Here is an 18,900-nt window from a genome sequence, read left to right as displayed (position 1 = left end):
CTGCACCCTAAATGACCTGCTGGGCTCTGAGCCGTGGCATCCGTGCTGCATGGCAGAGGCTGCAACGGCAGGAGCTTGCTGCAGGTGCAGCAGGGCTGACGTGCCCCTGCGGCGGGGACTGTGCATCACCTCCAGTCTGCAGAAAAGGTTTTTAAAAGCGTTTGCTACATCTCTAGCATGGATCGTGACCTACAGCTGCATATTTGGGGCAGCTGAGCCTAGGCTGGGCCAGGTCTCCCCTGACTCCCCTCCAGCCATTCCCATCACCCACCCTGTCCGGAGGGTCCCTTCTCCTGCCCTGGGGCAGAGGGGTGTCTGGGGGGGGGGTGTTTTGCCTGGGGCCGGTGGGTGGCACTGCGGCCCCGCAACGCCGCCTCGGGCACCGACATCAGATCCGGGGTGTCAGCCCGGGAGCGCAGTGTCCCCAAGCACACCGCCTGGGACGCAGGCTCAGCCGTCGTGGAGGGACCCCGAGGGCTGGCCCTGGGTGCCAGCACCCAATGACTCTACCCAGGGCCCTGAGAGCACCCAGGGAGTAAGGTAAGGGGCTACACTGCTTCGGGGGACCGCGCACCTCGCCCCGCACGTGGCCCAAGGCTTCAGCAAGAGCTGGAACCCCCCCAGATCCCCCCCCAGCAGCCCTGGCCAAGTGAGGGTTAATCAGGGATGGGGACGGGAATAAGGCTCAGGGCTGGGAGAGCTATGCCTTCGCCTGTTGCTCCTTTCCCAGCCTGCATCCTCTGACCTTCTGGGGGCTGCCAGGCCATCCTGCTCGGGTGCCGAGGGTGCTCCGATGCCTGCGCTTGCACCCGCTCCTTCATCCCTGCTCCAGGATGTTCCCAGCTCTGCAGCTTGGGGGGTTCACCCTCAGATGTCCCTTCCCCATGCCCACCCTTGCTGGGGCACCTTGTTTCTACCCTGCTCTGGGCAGGCAGCTCTGCCTCTGCCCAGCTCCTGCCTGCACAGAGATCAGCTGGAGCTTGGCCCCACAGAGCCCCATGGATGCAGCCAGCCCCACGGCGGGGCAAGTGCCTGGCCCCACAGAGCCCCATGGATGCAGCCAGCCCCACGGCGGGGCAAGTGCCTGGCCCCACAGAGCCCCATGGATGCAGCCAGCCCCACGGCGGGGCAAGTGCCTGGCCCCACAGAGCCCCATGGATGCAGCCAGCCCCACGGCCAGGCACTTGCCCCACCATACAGGAGGGTCAGGATGCATCTAGCACCAGCAGCTTCAGGGAAGGTGCAAGCCAAGGCACCTCAAACACCCCAGGGTCCCGCAGGCTGTGCCAAGCACTGCCTTTATCCTACCCCGTCACCCCAAGGACACATTTTTTGCACCCAAATTAATGTAGTGAGTACCACTGGGTACCCCAAGTTCCCATTCTACTTGGGATTTAGCTGGTGTTTGCAGGCAGAGCTGTGTCCTTGTGGCTGCCCAGTGCCTGGTTGGGCACCCTGGGGTGCTCCCAGCTTTCCAAAGGGCAGGAGCCACATCCTGGGGTTTCCACCTTCATGTGCCTCCCCCCAGGTTTGCTCTTGGCAATAAGCAAAGCAAAAAAAGACCAGCACAGCTTCCACAGGCTTCCCAGCGGTGACAAGGCTGGGTTTGGGGCAGCCGGCAGCTGATGGGACCTGCCGAGCATCCCCTGAATTTCCTGCTGCAACCAATGGAGCAGGTGGAAATTCCCCACAACCACAGCAGGAGGATGTCCCTGTCCCTGCCCTCCTCGCCGGCCAAAACCACGTACTACCGGCTGCACTGGGATGCTCTTTGCCCGTGGGTATGGGTTGTTGCTTTGCTGCTGAGCTCCTGACAGGCTCCCAGTGCTCTCCACCCTGGTTGTAGCAGTCCCCTGGGAGCTACTGGGGGGCTTTTCACTCCCTCCTTCCCACGGCTCCAGCTGCTCTGAGCTTGGCCTGGGCTCCAAGTCAGCAAAAAAAGAGGCCTGGGATGGGGTTTTAATTGCAGAAGTCAAAGTTATGCTTCACAAAGCACACCTTCAGCATCTCCTGAGTGGAGCTAATCCTCTGTCCCTTGCTGCATGACCTGACCCCCAAGAGCTGGACCTGGGCTCCTGGGCTGCCTTATTTACATAGTCTTGAAAAGAAAAGGAAAATTATTGAGTGAAAAGCAGATCTGAGCCAAGGAACTTCCACTTCCCAGTTCCCTGGGTGCTCAGGTCTGCAGTCTTGGCCCTGTTTTATTGATTCCGTGGGATGCCAGTGAGCACAAGGAGACCCACGGACGAGGGGCTGGAGGCAGGGAAAGGCAAATTGCCATGAGAATGTGACAGCAAGGGATGCCAGGCTGGGGAGGGCGGGTGCTTCAGCTCCAACAAAGCCCACACCGGCGTGGGAAAGTTGCTGCAGGGTATTTTGGGACCAGACAAGCAGCAGAAGAGTTGTACAGGGATGGCAGTGCTGGTGAGATGATGAGTCCTCTCTGACCAGGCTGAGTGCTGAGGTGGTTAGTCCAGCCCCAGCACAGACCTGTGCACCCCAAAAGGGGTGAACCCTGCCAGCTGGGCACCCCTCCACACTCTCCTCTCCACCCTGGGTGCCCACTGAGCACCCTAAGTACCCCCAGAACTGCCTGGGCATGCAAAGAGCACCCAAAGGCCCCATCAGGAAGGGCAAGAAGGGAGACAACCACATGGCAAGTGCCTCTTTTGCACCATCCTGTGCCACCCTGGTTCTGGCTCAGACCTGTGGGGGACTCCAGGGACAGGGTGTGCAGCGTGGGACACGGGGTGAGATGTGCCGGTGTCGAAGTGGGGTGACCCTGCACAGCTGCTGGCTGGGATGCTCCTGGTGTGCAAAGAAACGCAGCACTGGTCCAAAATTAGGCAGCAGCGGAGGGTGGGCACGGGGGCAATGAAGCAGAAATGACAGACACCCCTCGCCTGCACGCAAGAGGAGGAGCTGCAGCTGGTGCTGCAGGATGGGAATAACACTCCCAAAAAACCACAGGCTCAGAGGCAATGTTGGCAGCGGGGTTGGCATCAACTCCCCTCCCCCCGCCCCAGCCCTCACAGTTGTCCTGCTGCTCTTTTCAATTGCATGTCACTTCTGGGAGAGATAAATGGGGAGGTGCTGGCCAGGGTCCCTTCCCACCTCCCCTCCACCTCCCCATGTCCCATGTGGTGCCAAAGCCAGCCCAAAACCACCTCAACATCTGGGACACCCTGCTCGGCCACCGTGACTGCCCTGGCTGGCCGTGTCCCTGGTCAGAGCATGGCCAGGGTAGCCGTGGTGCAGGGGGGTCCATGCACACAGGACCCCGGGAGCATTGGGCGATGGGGCCGAGGGGGTTGCCGGCACCGCCAGCCCCATGATTGGCGCGGCGGGGGACGAATGCCACAGCTGAGACGGGCCCAGGCTACCTGAAGGACCCCGCATGTCCTCAGGTTTCACTCATGACCATCTGACAGCAGCAGCAGCTGCTCTGCCAACAGGCACTCGCGGAGCCAAAGCCTCCAGGAGTCGAAGGAGAGGGAAATTCTGGCCCTGAAAGGTCTCTCCTTGGGATTTTGCTCTCTCCACCCAACGGTAAGTACTGGATTCAGCCCTGGGCTGATGCCAGACCACCAGGCGGGGTCTACGGGGTCTTGGATGTCACTGGGGTTGTCATTCTCGCTGTGCCCAGAGCAGTGCAAGCAATGCCGTGGGTTCGCCGTCAGAGCGCTGGAGGTGGACGGGAGCAGGACAGCCCCTGCGGTCACTGGGGTGGTGTTTGGGGCTGTAGGCACCCGGTGGCCCCCGCTGTGTGGAAAACAGCCTGGATGGGAGGAGAAAGTCCCCACAAAGGCACAGGCAGGGCATGGGGACGAGGGTGCCAGCAGCCACCACACCCTTGGTGGCCACAGACCTGCCACTGGGATGAGAGGGGACGGTGCGGGATGCAATGGGCAACCGGTTTCTGAGCCACCTTCCCAGCCGGAGGGAGTACAGGCAGGGCTTAAAAGTCACAAGTGGCCGTTCTCCTGGCTTCTCCTCCTGGAGATCTAAATATAAACCTCAGCTTGGCCAAGCCAAGGTTGCAGGAAAGGTCTGTGGGGTGCTTCGCAGTGTCTCCTTTCGGGAAGGCGCCTGTCCATGCAGAGCCCCTGTCCCCTGTGGGGGAGCAGGCAGGGACCCCCATGGGGAGAGGGGGAGGAGATGGGACCCTCTGCTGTGCCAGAACAGCGGTGACAGGGTGACACAGAGGTGGGAGGCCACCGTTCCCCCACTTTCACGCAGGGGCTGCAGGGTGCACGTGCACAGCCAGTGGCTTTGGGGTGCCGGGGAGGCAGGGTTCAGGGCTTTGATCCAAACAGGCAGTGACAGGGTGGGATTTGGTTCATTTTTTGGGTGCCGAATCCCCCCCACGTGCCTGCAGTGGGTGCACTGGGCTGTGCAAAGCTCCCATCACTCGCTGCACGTGCGGGGACCGCTGCGCACCCCCAGTGCCATTCCAGGGTTTATCCAGAAGCGATCCGCCACCCTGGCACCCCCATGCCTCGCAACAGCATCCATCTCTCTTGGCCAGATCACTGCTCTCTTGATCCCCAGAGCCAGTGCTGAGGGATCAGCCGGGGCATGCAGCACGCAAAGAAAAAAAAAAATAAAAATTAACAGAGAGCATGGGGGGGGAGGGGACGGGCAAAAATTCCATAAAACCTTGGGGACAGTGGGACATCCCAGTCAGTCCATTATACAGGGGAGATCCTGCATGTGCAGCTGATGGGTTGATGCTGTGAGCGCTGGAGCCGCCTCCTCTGGTCCTTGCTGGGAAAACGCCTGATGTTGTAATGGTTCAGGGGGGAAAGAGCATATTTACAGGAACTGGTTAAAGAACACGGAGTCCTGCCTTGATTTGGCTGTGCTAATATTGAAATAGCATTTTCTATTTTCCGGTGTGTACATAAGGGTCCGGTGAGCATCACTGAGGGCAAAAGGGCCCTGTGGAGCCACTTGGGTAGCTCCAGCTTCCCTCGGAGAAACTTGCTGGATTTGGGGGTAGGAAAGCGAGTGGCAGCAGGTACTGACGAGCCGGCCAGCATCATTTCTGTGTTCAGCAGGTTGGACTAACGAGGTCATTTATATGGGGGGGAGGAAGGGGGAGAATGTGGTGGATGCTTTGCGGAGTTATGAGGGCAAAGATCTCGGCTATAGCTCCGGAGATGCCGGGAAGGGTGCTCAGCCTCTGTGCTTGTCTGTCTGTCCAGCTGCCTCCCTCCTCGGTTATTTATACAGCCCTTGGGGACAACTCATCTTCAAGACCCTCTTCTCCAGATCCAAGCGGATTTGAGTGAGATGCCTGGGGAGCTGGAGGGTGACAGTGGAGGTGCAGGGCTCAGCACCCGGAGCTGGGCATGGGGAGGGCTGTGGCCCCGTGGTGGTCCTGGTTTGCAGGGTCTGGTATGGGGTATGGTCTGGTATGGAGTGCAGAGGCTGCGGTGGGAAAATGGGCATCCTCCCGCCTCGGGATGCTGCAGGGTCCCTGGTATTACAAACCCCACAGGAACATCAGGTCTGGGACCTGCTCCCAGCACTGCTCCTTGATGGTCCCTGTGGGAGTTGGTGGTGTTGTGTCTTTGCTGGAATCCCTTGGAGGTGGCTGCATCGATGCCTTCCTTTCCCTCCCCGCCCCCCTCCCCCGAGCCTAGGGGACCCCAAGGGGGGGGCAGCAGGTCATGACAGCCCCATGCCATCCTCCCTTTCCCCACGCTGTCACCTCGCTTCGCTGCCTTCACAGCACCGCTCAGATCTTTTCCAAGCCTGACATGAGAGCTGCTGGCAGGGAGGAGCAGGAGCTTTGGATGACACCCGAGTGCAGTCAGTGGGCAGTGGGCAAGCGCAGGGTCCCCGCTTTAACCCCTTCCCTGCCTGCTGGAGCCTCCACCACAGCCAAACCTCCCCCCCCAAAAAAAATAAACCCAAGCAGCCAACCGCCCCGGTGTCCCCTTTCCAGCAGTGCCCTCCCGGGAGTCAGTAAGAACAGCGGGCTGGAAAGGAGGTGGGGATGGGGTGATACCCCCCCCCCCTCTGCTGCATCCCCCAGCTCCAGGCAGGAGGGGGTTAGCGCGTTGCTGCAGGATGTTGCAACCTCCTATTTCCATCTGTGGCCAGGGAGAGTATCTGAGGACTTCACAGCTTCCAGCCTATGTGTCCACCCCCACCCTGGAGCACATCGAGGTACCCTTGGTAGGGCTGCGGGTGAACAGGCACTGAAGTGCCAGAGTTCAAGTAAATTCAGGACCAAAACAATCGGAGAATTGTCTCAAATTAATTTCCATGCGGCTTATGGTGCTTGTGGCCGGAGTGGAGGTACCTCTGCAGGGCACGCAGGTTTGGGGGTTTATGTTCCCGGGGGAGGCTGGTGCCCCCGTAGCATGGTCAGCATTAGGGATTTGGCTCCCCAAAGGAAGCCAGCGGTGACATGGGCTCAGCTGCATCTCCACAAGGAGTTGGGGCCAGGGAGCAGCGTTTGGTCTTGCATGTGCAGGGCACCCAGCGTGGCTGCGACGTCACTGAAAGTGCTGCTGCTGCTGCAACGCGCCCCGAAACATGGGATTGTGCATCTCATCCTTCTCCTCCTCCATGGAAGTCCCCTGAGCGCCAGCGCAGCCCTCAGCTCATGGGTGCCCTTGTCCCACAGCCCATCGCAAGGCGGATGCCAGGAAAGGGACTGGAGAGCTTTTGGAGACCTCCTCTTGGCCTGCCAGAGACAGGCAGTGTCTAGCAGGCAGAAAGCAGCGGAGCAGCATCATTCCCATCGCAGGGAACTCATACAACGTGTGCTGCAAACCGAGCATGCACTTCTGCATTTGGCCCATGCAACCATACCAGCATTGCTGCTGCTGTGGGTGACCTGTCGGTAACACGCAGCAAGTCACCTTGGCTGGTCCAGACCCACCGAGGGGACCGTGATGGCAACTGAAGAACATGAACTTGCTGCAGCACCTCAGTCCCCCTGGTCTGGCTGGGGAAAGGCACCCAGCAGCGCTGGGCTCGCTCTGGCATTGTCTTCCAAGGGCTTTCAACAGAGCAACCCTTTTGCTCGGCATCAGGCAAGCTGCAGGCTGCACAGCTTCACCCAGCTCCCCGGGATGACGGATGCTGCTTGGAAGCATCCCACATTCCTGCCAGCGCAGTTGGCTTGGGGCACACTTTAGGCGAAGAAACAAAACACACCCAGAGGAGGGGAAAAAAACCACGGTGGTGACAGGAGTCGGCACGAGGGGACGTGTCACTGACGGGAGCCAGCGGTGCTTGCTGAGCCTGGCGGGCGAGGAGCTGGTGTTTGAACCACATAACCCACGGGACTTCCCAGCCAAGTGCTTAAAAAAAAATCAGGAATCGAAAGAATAATGCTGGAAAATTAAGAATTAATTTTTTTCTCACTCTCTAAGCCTTCTGAGTCCACTTCTATTTGAAAATGGAGTGGGGAAAAAAAATTGGGGTGACTCTTCATTCTTTTATTGGTGTTATTTGCTTTATGTGAAAACGTAGCACCACCTGCCTTTAAGAGAGGGCAGCTTGAAAACACAGCAGCTGTATGGTGAACTCAGAACTGCCACAGCGGTGGAGAGCCAGCGTCCCACAGCAGCCTCCTACGAGGCATTTGTTTGCAGAAGGAAATTTTGGAGACTTTGCATATCTTTCCATATAGTCTTTACGATGTAGTTACAGCAAAGCATTACGGGACAACAATATATCTGGGGATAGTAAACATCAGACTTTCAAATGGCACATTATCACGTTACAGGAAGGGACATAAACTCGTTTCTAAAATGGCTAATTTTGCCTGGCTCAACGCAAGGGTGTTTATCCCAGTCGCTGCTGGAAACTTTGATAATCTCAAAACCAAACCACCGATGCAGCACCGTTCAATCACCCATGTGCAGGGCTCAAAAGCAAATCTCTCCACCCCCTGTGCTATTTGTGAGCAGAAAAAAAACCATTCCACATCAGACTTTTTCAATTTTTCCACTTTTTTTTTTCTTTTTTTTTTCCAAAACATGGGGAAAATACAATAGGAAATTAAGACCCCATAGGGCTTTTTTAAGCTGTACCATGCCAGAAGGTTGGGGGTTTTTTTCTGCAGCCATCAGACTTTACAACCAAGCGTCGTGCCACCCTGTACACTCAAGGATCATTAAAAAAAAAAAGCAAATATCCTGAAGGCGTGACAAAACCCACGGCAGCGATGGCACCACCGCCACAGCACAGCTGGCATCGCCTCCTGTGTTGCTGTTTGGGGTCTCGGCTCTGCAGGGTGCAGGGGCAGGATTTGGCCCTGCTCCTTCTCCTTCCCCGTGGTCCCACCACTGGGGCTGAGCAGTCAGAGTGTAGAGGTGGGAAATGCAAAAGGTGTAAAGACTCTGGTATTTAATCATCCCCATAAAGCTCCCTGTTCTCCATGGATGTATAAATGTTCTCCTGACTATACGAGTGTCTGTGCCCTTGGGCTGGCTTTGAACCCAATACACATTCTCCTGGCAGCAGATCTCCCAGCCCATGTGATTTTGGGGTTTTTTAAAACCTATTTAATGGATGCAGGACTGGGGAGGGGAGCTGCTATGGGGGGCTTCATGGGGCATGCAACAAGGTTGGGAAAACAAGACCCACGGTGCAGCCCTGCGGGTCCTCCTGGGTGAGCAAGGCGGCCGCCACGGGGATGGGCAGCATGGAGAATGGATGGTGCTGGTGGCAGCGCTTGGGATGCACGTGACTGAGGCACCATCCTAAGCTGTGACTCATCCCCCAACCTTGTGGTCCCAGCTGGTCCCCATTGCACCATCCTGCCCCACCCTGCCTCTCCTCATGGGGATAAATAAAGGAGGGATGGAGAGGGGTGGGCTGTCCTGTGTGCAGTCAGCCCTGGGTGCTGGCTTGGGTGGAAGTGGTGTGTCCCAGGTGGTTTTGGGGTGCAGGTAGCAAGGAGGGGGTGCTGTGGGGTTGTGTTTTCAGTGTGCTGTGTTGGGTTTGGGTTCTGTGTGCAACTGGGTCTGGTTTCCAGAGCTCTTGAGCTGCTGGGTGCTGCCTTATCTCCCCTGGTATCAACTTGTCATTGCTCTAAGTGTGTGGGCTGGCTCTGGGCTCCCTGGCACCAGCTCTTCCAGAGCTGGCTGCTTGCTGGCTTTGGTGCGTGAGCTCCTTGTCCCCATGCTAACCCCTGCTGCAGGGATTCCTGTGCACTGTGAGTCCTTGGTTGAGCATCACCTGCCTCTGCTGTTTCTTGGTGAGCAAAGCTGACTTACGTTGCCTGCTGACCACTCGGGTTGCTTTCTGTCTTGTACTTCTGCCCATACCTGTCTCTTCTGGGGTCTTTCCAGAGTGTCTCCTGTGAATCTTGAAGGGCAGGTTTATAGATCACAGAATGGTTTGGGTTGGAAGGGACCTTAAAGAACATCCACCCAAATCCCCTGCCATGTGCAGGGACACCTTCCACTAGACCAGGGCTCCTGGAGCCCTGTCCAACCTGGCCTTGGACACGTCCAGGGATGGGACAACCATGGCTGCTCTGGGCAACCTGTCCTGGTGCCTCGCCACTCTCACAGTGAGGAATTTCTTCAGGTGGGTAAGAGCAGCTCCTCAAGCTGTGTTTGAAGGTCTTGCTGCAATGCTTGGTACTCAGAGGGTCCCACTGATGTCTCCCATGTTCTCAGTATTTGTAGAGCTGAGATCTTAGGAGCAGTGTGTCTTCGCTTGAGACACCCCCAGTCAGATCTGTCTTTAACCCAGCCCTGAGTATGGGGGGTCATAAGTGCATCTCTTTGGGCTTACCGGGGTGAGGGCCTCTGGATTTGCAGATGCTCTCCCAGAGAAATGTCCTAGGAAGGGAGGAGCAGAGCCCTGGAGCCTGGATGATGGGCTGAGCCCAGCACCTGCATGGGTCAGCAGGATCGGGGCAGACCCCTGGCCACCCTGTGTCCCTTGCAGCCACATGTCTGCACACAGCAACTGGGAAAGTCCTTCCTCCTCTTCCTCAGCCCACAGGTTATTTTCTGGGCAGGGGTAAGTGCCAGTTCTGGATGGGGTGGCTCTCCAAGCAGTTTCAGACAGGACCCTGTCACCCTTCTATCTGTACTGATTATAAAGAACCTATTACGCAGCATCTCTGGTAGTTTCCAAAGTTTTCCTGTTATTTTGGAGGTGGATTCATTTGCCTGACCTCAGAGTAGCAAAGATATCCCAGGAAATTGAATTTTTATCAAAGCGAAGGCCACGCACTCCTGGGCAGGCAGCTGCTCCCAGCTGGTAACGGCTGATGCTGGAATGGGGGGTGAGATGCTCATCCGTGGTGTTGAACGTAGGCAGTGAGCAACAGCTCACACGTGTAACAGCAAAAAGGAGTTATACAGCTTAGCTGGACGTCTGAAATTGAAGAAAGCAATAAATAGCAGATCAGAGCTTTGTAGAGACATTTAAGTGGCTGATTTCTTAGCAGGAGACCTGGTGGGGCAAGGGTCTGCCTTTAATAGGGGACTTGGGGGGGACCCGGGTGCTGGGGAGGGGGGTCACAGGGTGGTGCATGCCTGGCACAGCACCTGTCGCTGTGTCCAAACTGCTTTTACCTATTGGAGGTGCAGAGTTTGATCTCTGTTATTTATAGCCGCTGCTATGAGTGCGCCAGGCTGGGAGCGGAGGGGCTGTTTGCCTCATCCCACCGGCTGGTCCCAGGGTGACCTGCTGCACGTGAGGTGGTGGGACCCAGCTGTCTGCCCCATGCCTACTGGTGTAGGAACTGAGCTCAGTGGGGGAGACACGGCTGCTGGGCTGAGCCCCCACAGACCCTGCGTTTGGTCCTTGGTTCCTTCTCTTTTGGGAAGCGGTGATCCACCAGAGATGCTGAGGGCTCCAGGGCTGTGGTGTGCATGAGCTGGGCATAGGCTTAAGCCCTGCTCCCTGGGGCCATCCCACTATCTCTGGGTGGCCACAAAGAGGTCAAAGCAGGATCACATGCTGTAAAAGACCCCGCAAAGCATTTCCATGCCCAAGGCAACATCCCCTTTGAGGACCCCCTGCGTAGCCTTGGGTGGTGCTGCCAGCCCCCAGCATCTTCCCATGTGGCTGCAAGCCCCTATGCCTGCTGCTGCCAGGGGCTGCTCCATCAGCCAGTGGATTGGTGCAGGACAGCATGATGGCTTCAGCCTAGCGAGAGGAAGAGGACACATGGGCCAAAAGCAAGGCTGGTGCCACTGGAGCTCCACTCCTGCCGGGGGAGGAATGAGCAGAGTCATGGGGCTGCAGAAACCTGACGCCTACGGTGATCGCTGGTGGCAGCTGGGGCACAGCCACCTCCACCGGGACCACAGGCTGGGTGCAGTGAGCAGGGACAGGCCACCACTGGGGCTTTAGAGGGGCAGAATCCAACAGGAGGCTCCAGGGAAGATGTGGGTCATGCAGCCCCTCCATGCACCAAAGCCTTGGAGAGCGGTGTGCTGCTGCAGGGGCTGGAGCGCTGGCGTGGCCCATAACGCAGGCTTGCCCTAACAGCTCTCTGAAACCCTCTTTGCAGGGAAACTGAGGCTGCCTAGACCAACTAGCTCCTGTGAGTCCTTGGAGTCCCCAGGAGATGGGGTGGGTTGGTCCCCCCCAGGTGTGGGTCCTGCTTGAGCACACATCAGCGCATCCCTGGTGGCACTTGGGGCAACAGTGACACAACCCCACGCTTCTGGCTGGAGCTTTGAGGCTGCTGGTATTGAGGGGGATGCAGAGGGCAGGTTTCCAGAGCTGCTCAAGTAAAGCATGAAATGGGTGTAAATCCAGAATAACTCTGGATGAGAAGAGGCAACAGCGGTACCCTGCTGACCTGCTGCCATGGGCACTGTCCCCTCAGATGTGTGGTGGCAAAAATTCCCTTTTGCCTTGCTTTGCTGAGATTCCACCTTTGGGGTCCAGTGTGCCTGGGGTGAGCTGGGGCTGTGCCCATCTGGGCTGTCAGTTTTGCAGCAGTCTGGGCCATGAGCTGGGTCATAGGTGGTGCCAGACTCCAGTTTGCAGTGATGTGACTTGGTTTATCCTATTAGATGACCTTGTTCAGCAAAGACAAATTTTTCCCTCTTCTAAAAACAGGTTTAAATAGAAAAATCGGTGCTCTTGCCACTTGATTTTTTTTTTTACAAGGTTTCCCTGTCACAAAAGGCAACAAGTTATTTCTATTCCTCTACCAGCTGCATTTTGAATGTACATCAAAGCCCTGGTGCTGGAGCCACCAAGGGGCTGTGCAAACACTGTGATGAAGGTGGCCTCTGCCCAAGAGACATTGTAGCCAGGGACTGGTCCCTGCTTCATCCTTGGGGCTGGATGCGATGGGGGGTGAACAGTTAATTCCCCCTCAACACTGTGCTGCTGGGGGGGTTGCCTGCCCTTGGCAGAAGAAAATCCATTTTGCACACCAGGATTCAATTCAGCAGCGATAGCAAGGAGAACTAAAATGCATTTATCCTGCGCTGCTTGAAACCAATACCTCCCTTTGCTGCTGCTTCTACCACTTGGTTCTATAATCACCATAGGAACGTGTCAATGCCATTACACACCCAGAGTCTCTCTTCCCATCAGGGCTATGAATGTCCAGTTCTCCTTAATTACAAAAGGTTGAAGGTTTCCAGCTCTTGTCAGGGCTTGTGAGGAGTATTGATCCTCAAGCTTTTTGGTGGGCAGGTCCTCAGCAGCATCTCCTCAAGTTTTGGTGCATGGAAGAGTTGCTGCTTGCCAGCGGGATGCTCATTTTGGGGAGGGTGAGGCACAGAGGTGCATCTATCCCAGTATCCCTGCAAAGCAGGATTGAGTGTTACGGTATATTGGGCTCATCTCTGGCACGAGCTGATGTTTTTGGGTCAAACAGACGCTGAGGCAAGGGGACTCAAAGCGAGAACCTTTCTGGTGTCTGGGAAGCCTTTGCCAGGTGTTTTGGCCTCAGCTGGGGCATGGCAGCCTGTTCCTGCAGGTGCAACCACCCCTCCGGTGACCACTTTACTCCCCAATCTTTTTTGTTGTTCTGTTGCGCAGTGGAGCCGCTCTTATCTCCCCGTCCCAAACCACCCATCCTATTCCCGTCTAGGGGCTCATCCTGATCTCTGTAACATTAGAAAGTGCCGCTATGACCTGGCTTTTTGGCTCGAGGTAAGACTAACTCGTTCCTCTCGGGAGCAAGGCCACCCGGAGCTGCAGGTTACTCGCCTTTCCTATGGATGGGTGCTGTGAAATGGCCACTGACCCCACAGGTCCATGCTGCCCTGGCTGAGCCACCTCTGGCTTTGAGCACTGCCCGCTGCTCGCACAAGGTGCAGGAGGAAAGCCTTGCAGCACATTGCGAAGGGGAGGCAGCTGGAGAGGTGCCGCTGATGCTGGAGGTGGTTTGTTTTGTTGAACAACCCTGTCTAGGTTGTGAAACCACGTGTCTAGCAACAGCCAGCTGGTGCCAGGGATGCCAACTGCTCAGCTCGTATGGTGCTCAACCTGATGGTGCTTTTTGATCAGAGGCTGAATGGGGATCTGGGAGGAGAAGGAGCACACAGGGTGCTCCATCTGCAAGTAATCCATGCGTAAAAATCTTTCTTTCAAGTTCAATATTTCTGCAATAAATCTGTTTGCAAAACCCCACCAAGATCCTGCCACCACCTGGCTTCGAGGGCTCAGCAAAAATGCCCCAAGATGGCACCAGCTGGCATTGCCTTCTCAGCCCCCCTCTCCCAACAGGCTGGGCGCAGGCATCCTGGGAGCAGAATGAGAGGATGGCTGGCCTGCCGTACATCCCGGGCCCCGAGAACCTCCGCCCCTTCACCCCCGCCTCGCTGGCTGCCATCGAGCAGCGAATCGCTGAGGCAGAGGCACTCAAGATAAAGCGGCAGCAAGTGGAGCTGCCTGAGGAAGAGGAAGTCAAGCCCAGAAGTGACCTGGAAGCTGGCAAGAACCTGCCCCTCATCTACGGTGACCCACCACTGGACCTCATCGGGACCCCCCTGGAGGACCTGGACCCTTTCTATAAGGATAAGAAGGTGAGGGCAGAGCTTAGACCATGGGCACTAGATGTAAGTCCCAAGAATAAGACCAATGTGTGGACCTCCTCTTCTTTCCACCGTGGTTTAGGGTCTCATCTGAGCCCATCCTGGTGATCCACAACCCCAGACTGCTGTGGTTGCTTCTCCTCCAAAGCAGAGCATCTGTTCCTTGGTGAAGTCTCCAAGCCTTTGGAGATCCAAAGCATGCATAGATGTCTCGCTTCTAATGGCAGCACTTGATCCATGGGTGTTTTGGGGGTGTACAGAAGGGCTAACCCATCTCCCTCCTCTCTTTTCTCCACAGACGTTCATAGTCCTCAACAAGGGGAAGGCCATCTTCCGCTTCTCAGCAACCCCTGCCCTCTACCTGCTGGGCCCTTTCCACCCCATCCGCAGAGGAGCCATCAAAGTGCTTATCCATTCATATCCTTGCCCTCTGTGATGCTGCTCCATTGCCAGGTCAAACCCTGATGCTCAGAGTGCAAACAGCCCTGGGGAGAGGGCTGAAAGAAGTGTTTCATGACGGTGTGGTGAGCAAATCTCCCAGGCTGGCCCCCAGTATGGCCAGGACCCACTGCCCAGCCACCCCAAGGCTTTGGTCCCTTCCCAAGGAGTGGGTGCTTGAAGGCTTTGGGCACCTTGGTGGCATCAGCAGCTCAGTCTTGGTTGGAGAAGGGAAGAAACCAAAGTGGTGGAGCTCCTGGGGAGGAGATTCAAGGTCTCTGAGGTCTGGAGGGACTTGGGAAGAAAGGAAGACGTTTACAGGCCAGGGGATCCTGTCACATCTGCGGAGTGGGAGAACTGAGGAGCTCAAAGGATGCTTCAGGAGGGGGAAGGCAGAGGAACCAGGACATTGGGATACAGGGAAGGAGGCAACTTGGGCAGTGCTGGGACTTTTGATGTGAGTCAAGCAGAGATGGAAAGACAGGAAAGGACCCCCAAAGCAAGAGGGGCACTAGGATGGGTGGGAAGGGACCCCAGCAGAGCTCTGGTGGCAGCAGGGGTTGGTGGCCAGGAGGTAGGAGGAAAAAGAGGGTGTGTTTGTGGCAGAGGGATCAGACAAGTGGGGAAAGCTGAATCCTGGGGTGATGGAGAGAGGAAGGAGCACAGGGGACAAAAAGGGAGGCAGAGCCAGCACCACGGAGGTGGGGAGGTGAGCAGAAAGGGAGGGCAGGGGCCAGGACCATGTACGGGAGCAGGAGGGCCAAGGGGAAAGTGACAGTGCAGGGCTGAGCCGGGAGAGAGCTGCAGGAGGAGCAGGTCAGGGGTGGGACCTGGGTGGGAGCCAGGACAAGAGGAGAAGGCTGCTTGGCTTCATAACCGTGTGAAGGGGGGAATCTAGGCAACAGCCACAGCGTTTCTCCTTGACAGGTTTTAAATTATTCAGCATGTTCATCATGATCACAATTTTAACCAACTGTGTGTTTATGACGATGAGCAACCCCCCGGCGTGGTCCAAGAATGTGGAGTAAGTCCCTGCCTTCCATCACCTCCTCCAGACTTCGGGGCCACCCCAGCTTGGCCATCCTCAACAGGGACAGGAGCAAGGCCGAGAGAGGGATGTTGGGATCCAGGCACCTTTCAGAGGAGGGCAGGTGTCACTGGGAGGTGCTGGTGGCCCTCTTGTCTCAGCAGGGATGTCCACGCTCTGCATTAGGTATTGCAAGGAGCAGGAGTGTTTCAGAGCTGCCCAAAGTCTGGTGGGGTCTCTGCTACAGGAGACCACTGCAGAGCAGGTTGGGTTGGGTCAGTGGTGAGAGGCTGAGCAGATCCACCAGCTCAAGGAACATGGACAACCATCCCCAGGTGAGAAGGGAAAGAGCCAGTGTTTTCTGCTGTGGTTTTGCACAATCAGGTCTCAGCAGCATTTTACAGAGAGCACCGTGGTGTTGGGGGATGAGCAGGGATCAGAGGTGTTGCAGAATAGTCATCAAAGGGGTTGGTACCTCAGGATGTCTCAACTTGCCTTATGAGGTGAGGTGAAGACCTCCCCCAGTGCTGAAGCATCCCAAGAACCCAGCAGGCGGTGACTGTGAGCCCCCAGACCCAGCTCCCTGAGATGGTCCTACTGGCAGAGGTGGACAAAACCCCATCATGAGCTGGCCCCTGGACCTGGGTGAGCATCCCCTGAGCCACCGTTCCCATTTCAGATACGCCTTCACCGGGATATACACCTTCGAGTCCCTCATCAAGATACTGTCGAGAGGTTTTTGCATCGACGACTTCACATTCCTGCGTGACCCGTGGAACTGGCTGGACTTCATGGTCATCTCCATGGCGTGAGTTTGGTGGGATGGGGGGAGGACAGGAGGTCTGGCCACTGGCACCCTGGGGAAGAGGGCTGAGAAACAGCTGGGTGGGTGCCTGGCAGCACCCTTGAAGCCCTTTCCTCTCCTGTCCTGCAGCTACATTACCGAGTTCGTGGACCTGGGGAACATCTCTGCTCTCAGGACCTTCCGTGTCCTCCGCGCCTTGAAAACCATCACCGTGATACCAGGTGGGACTTGGAGAAGGGGGTCTCCTCTCCATATCTTCCCCTTCTTGAGCTCAGGTTTTCCCACAGTTCACAGCAATTCCTTGTTCTTTTGACAGCTCTAAGAAAAAACATGGGAAATAAGGTATTGGATGCTTATAAATAATTTTCCACGTAATTCAGATTTTGGGTCAGGTCCTGCTGGTTTTACATCTTGAAATCAGCTGTGCTCACTCAGTTTGGCCAGGGGAAGCCCCTGTTGAACCAGGTGTGTTGTTTGTAGGGCTCCTTGGAGATGCCTTCGGTGGGCTTGTGCTCACACTGCGTTTACGGCCTCAACTAACCGATATACTTCGCTTGGTCCTTGGAGCCATAAACACAGTTTTGTCCCCACTGCTGACTGCTCTGTGCCAGGGCTGAGATATTTAACGGGTGTTAGTGCAAGAGCCATGTGGTGAGCGTTTAACATCACCCTAGACATCCAGCCCGTGGTGTGAGGAGCACGTTATGAAGTGCCTCTGATGGATGTCCCCCAATTCTGATACCTTTTTGATGCTCTGCTGTGGTACCACCTAGTGCAAGCTCACAGAAATGATAGGTCAAACCCCTTGAAGAAGCATGAGATTGAACTGAAAACGGTAATTTCCTGTAATGGATGAATTCTTGTGCCCCTGCAGTTTCCAGATCTTTAGGGTTCACATTTGAATGGTTTTTGCCTTCATCAAACAGGCTAAAAATTGCATTTAGCAAAACATAAGCTGCTGCTTTTTTCTGGAATGACATCCCCCCGAGAGGCTCTGCAGAAATAGCAGTTGCAAAAATAAGCTACTGCTTTAGAACGACTGTCCTCAGCAGTTTCCCAACATAGACAAGCCCTCGGAGAACAGGGTTTTACCTAAACAGTTTAGGGAGGGGGGAAAATGGGGTGATGACAGAGCTAAAAATCATGCCTTGGGAGAATTGCCTCCACGTGATGAAAGCTCTGTGCTCAGAGCTGCTTTTAAGATCAATGTCAGGATGCCCCAGCATCCCCCATCATCCATGTAGAACGTGGATGACAGGAATGACATCCTTCATGTCAAAAGCCCACTGAGGATGTGTGGGCGAGCCTCCTCAAAGGGAACGGTGATGCTGGGGCGGGGGGAGGGGCAGAGATGAGTTAATCCCGATGCTTAATGCAGATGTCACTTTGCCACCTTCACTTGGACGCGTTGGGCTTTCTCCAGCTTGAAGGGATCAGGTTGGAGGGTCCGGCTGGGCTGCTGACCATCCATGGGACAGCAGAACAGGGGAGGCTGCACCACAGAGGCTTTTCTGGAGCTGAGAGCAGTGCTCAGCATCTTCCAGCGGGGCTGGCAAATAGTTTTTCCGTGTGCCACAGCAAAGTGGTCTGCTCTAGGGATTTGGGCCAAAAAAAAGGTCAGATTGTGGCATCTGGGGAAAACATAAAGCCGAAAGGAACTGATGGCCACCTCACCAGGCTGGGGTGGGCTTTGGCTTGTGATAGCCAGGTTAATGTTGGCATGGGGAGGCTTGGCTGGCCCTGGTCCAAAGGTGACAATTTTAGGGGAAGGGTTTATGCTGCCCAGCAATGTGTGGGGACAGAGGGGCAGCTGAGATGCAACACAGGGCCCAGTGCCGGGGGTCTGAGCACATGGGGTGAATTTGGTGATACCACCTGTTCCCACCAGATCCAGCACCTTTTGGGAACGCCATAGCACATAGTTCTCCACAATTAGCAACTGAGCGATTCGCTCAGCGGTGACGCCTCCCCCCTAGGGCTGAAGACGATCGTCGGAGCTCTGATCCAGTCAGTGAAGAAGCTCTCGGACGTCATGATCCTCACTGTCTTCTGCCTGAGTGTGTTTGCCCTGATCGGTCTCCAACTTTTCATGGGGAACCTCAGGCAGAAGTGCGTGCGGTGGCCCCCCCTCAATGACACCTTCCTTGGGGACTTGGGGCTGGACAACGAGACGCTGGCCAACACAACGCTCTACAGCAACTTCACCGATGGCATTGCCAGCAACTTCACCAGCAACTTCACCAGCAACAGCACCTTTGATTTCGAGGCCTACATCAATGATGAAGGTAAACGCTTGTGTGTCCCCTTCTCCATTGATCTATCACCCTGGTTTGCTCCTGGGTTTCCTTGTTCTTCCTCCATGTCAGACCGAGATGGTTTGCTGACATGGATCTTCCAGCCAAGGAGCTTTGCAGGGAGATGTGGGTGAAACAGGGGTTGTGCATGCTCACAGGATGGACAGATAAGATCAGATCCTCCTTGCCAGGGCAAACGCAGTCCACCTGGGCAAGCTAAACTCCTCCAGAAAGGTTTCACTACAGGAAGGCCTGGACAAACCAGTGTCTCCATCTCTCCCAGTCACTAGTGAGGACACAGCCTCCCCATCAGGGTGGGCACTGCTCCGTCTGGCTGGT

The 18,900-nt window shown here is 56.2% G+C and overlaps 1 protein-coding gene across 1 annotated transcript in view; it reads left to right on the top strand.

Moving 5' to 3' along the window:
* The first annotated feature begins 4,912 nt into the window (after positions 1–4,912).
* Positions 4,913–18,900, top strand: part of SCN4A (sodium voltage-gated channel alpha subunit 4) — a 39,883-nt gene continuing 25,895 nt past the window's right edge. Inside the window, exons 1-7 of the mRNA XM_055789680.1 lie at positions 4,913–5,020; positions 13,690–13,988; positions 14,296–14,416; positions 15,372–15,459; positions 16,142–16,270; positions 16,397–16,488; positions 18,244–18,552. Of these exons, the coding sequence (XP_055645655.1) occupies positions 13,725–13,988; positions 14,296–14,416; positions 15,372–15,459; positions 16,142–16,270; positions 16,397–16,488; positions 18,244–18,552 (1,003 nt within the window). The 5' untranslated portion in view covers positions 4,913–5,020; positions 13,690–13,724. The remainder of the gene's footprint in view (positions 5,021–13,689; positions 13,989–14,295; positions 14,417–15,371; positions 15,460–16,141; positions 16,271–16,396; positions 16,489–18,243; positions 18,553–18,900) is intronic.

Source organism: Falco peregrinus, chromosome 18, assembly GCF_023634155.1.
Source record: "Falco peregrinus isolate bFalPer1 chromosome 18, bFalPer1.pri, whole genome shotgun sequence".
Classification (NCBI taxonomy): domain Eukaryota; kingdom Metazoa; phylum Chordata; class Aves; order Falconiformes; family Falconidae; genus Falco; species Falco peregrinus.
This window is presented reverse-complemented; position numbering and strand designations above follow the sequence as displayed.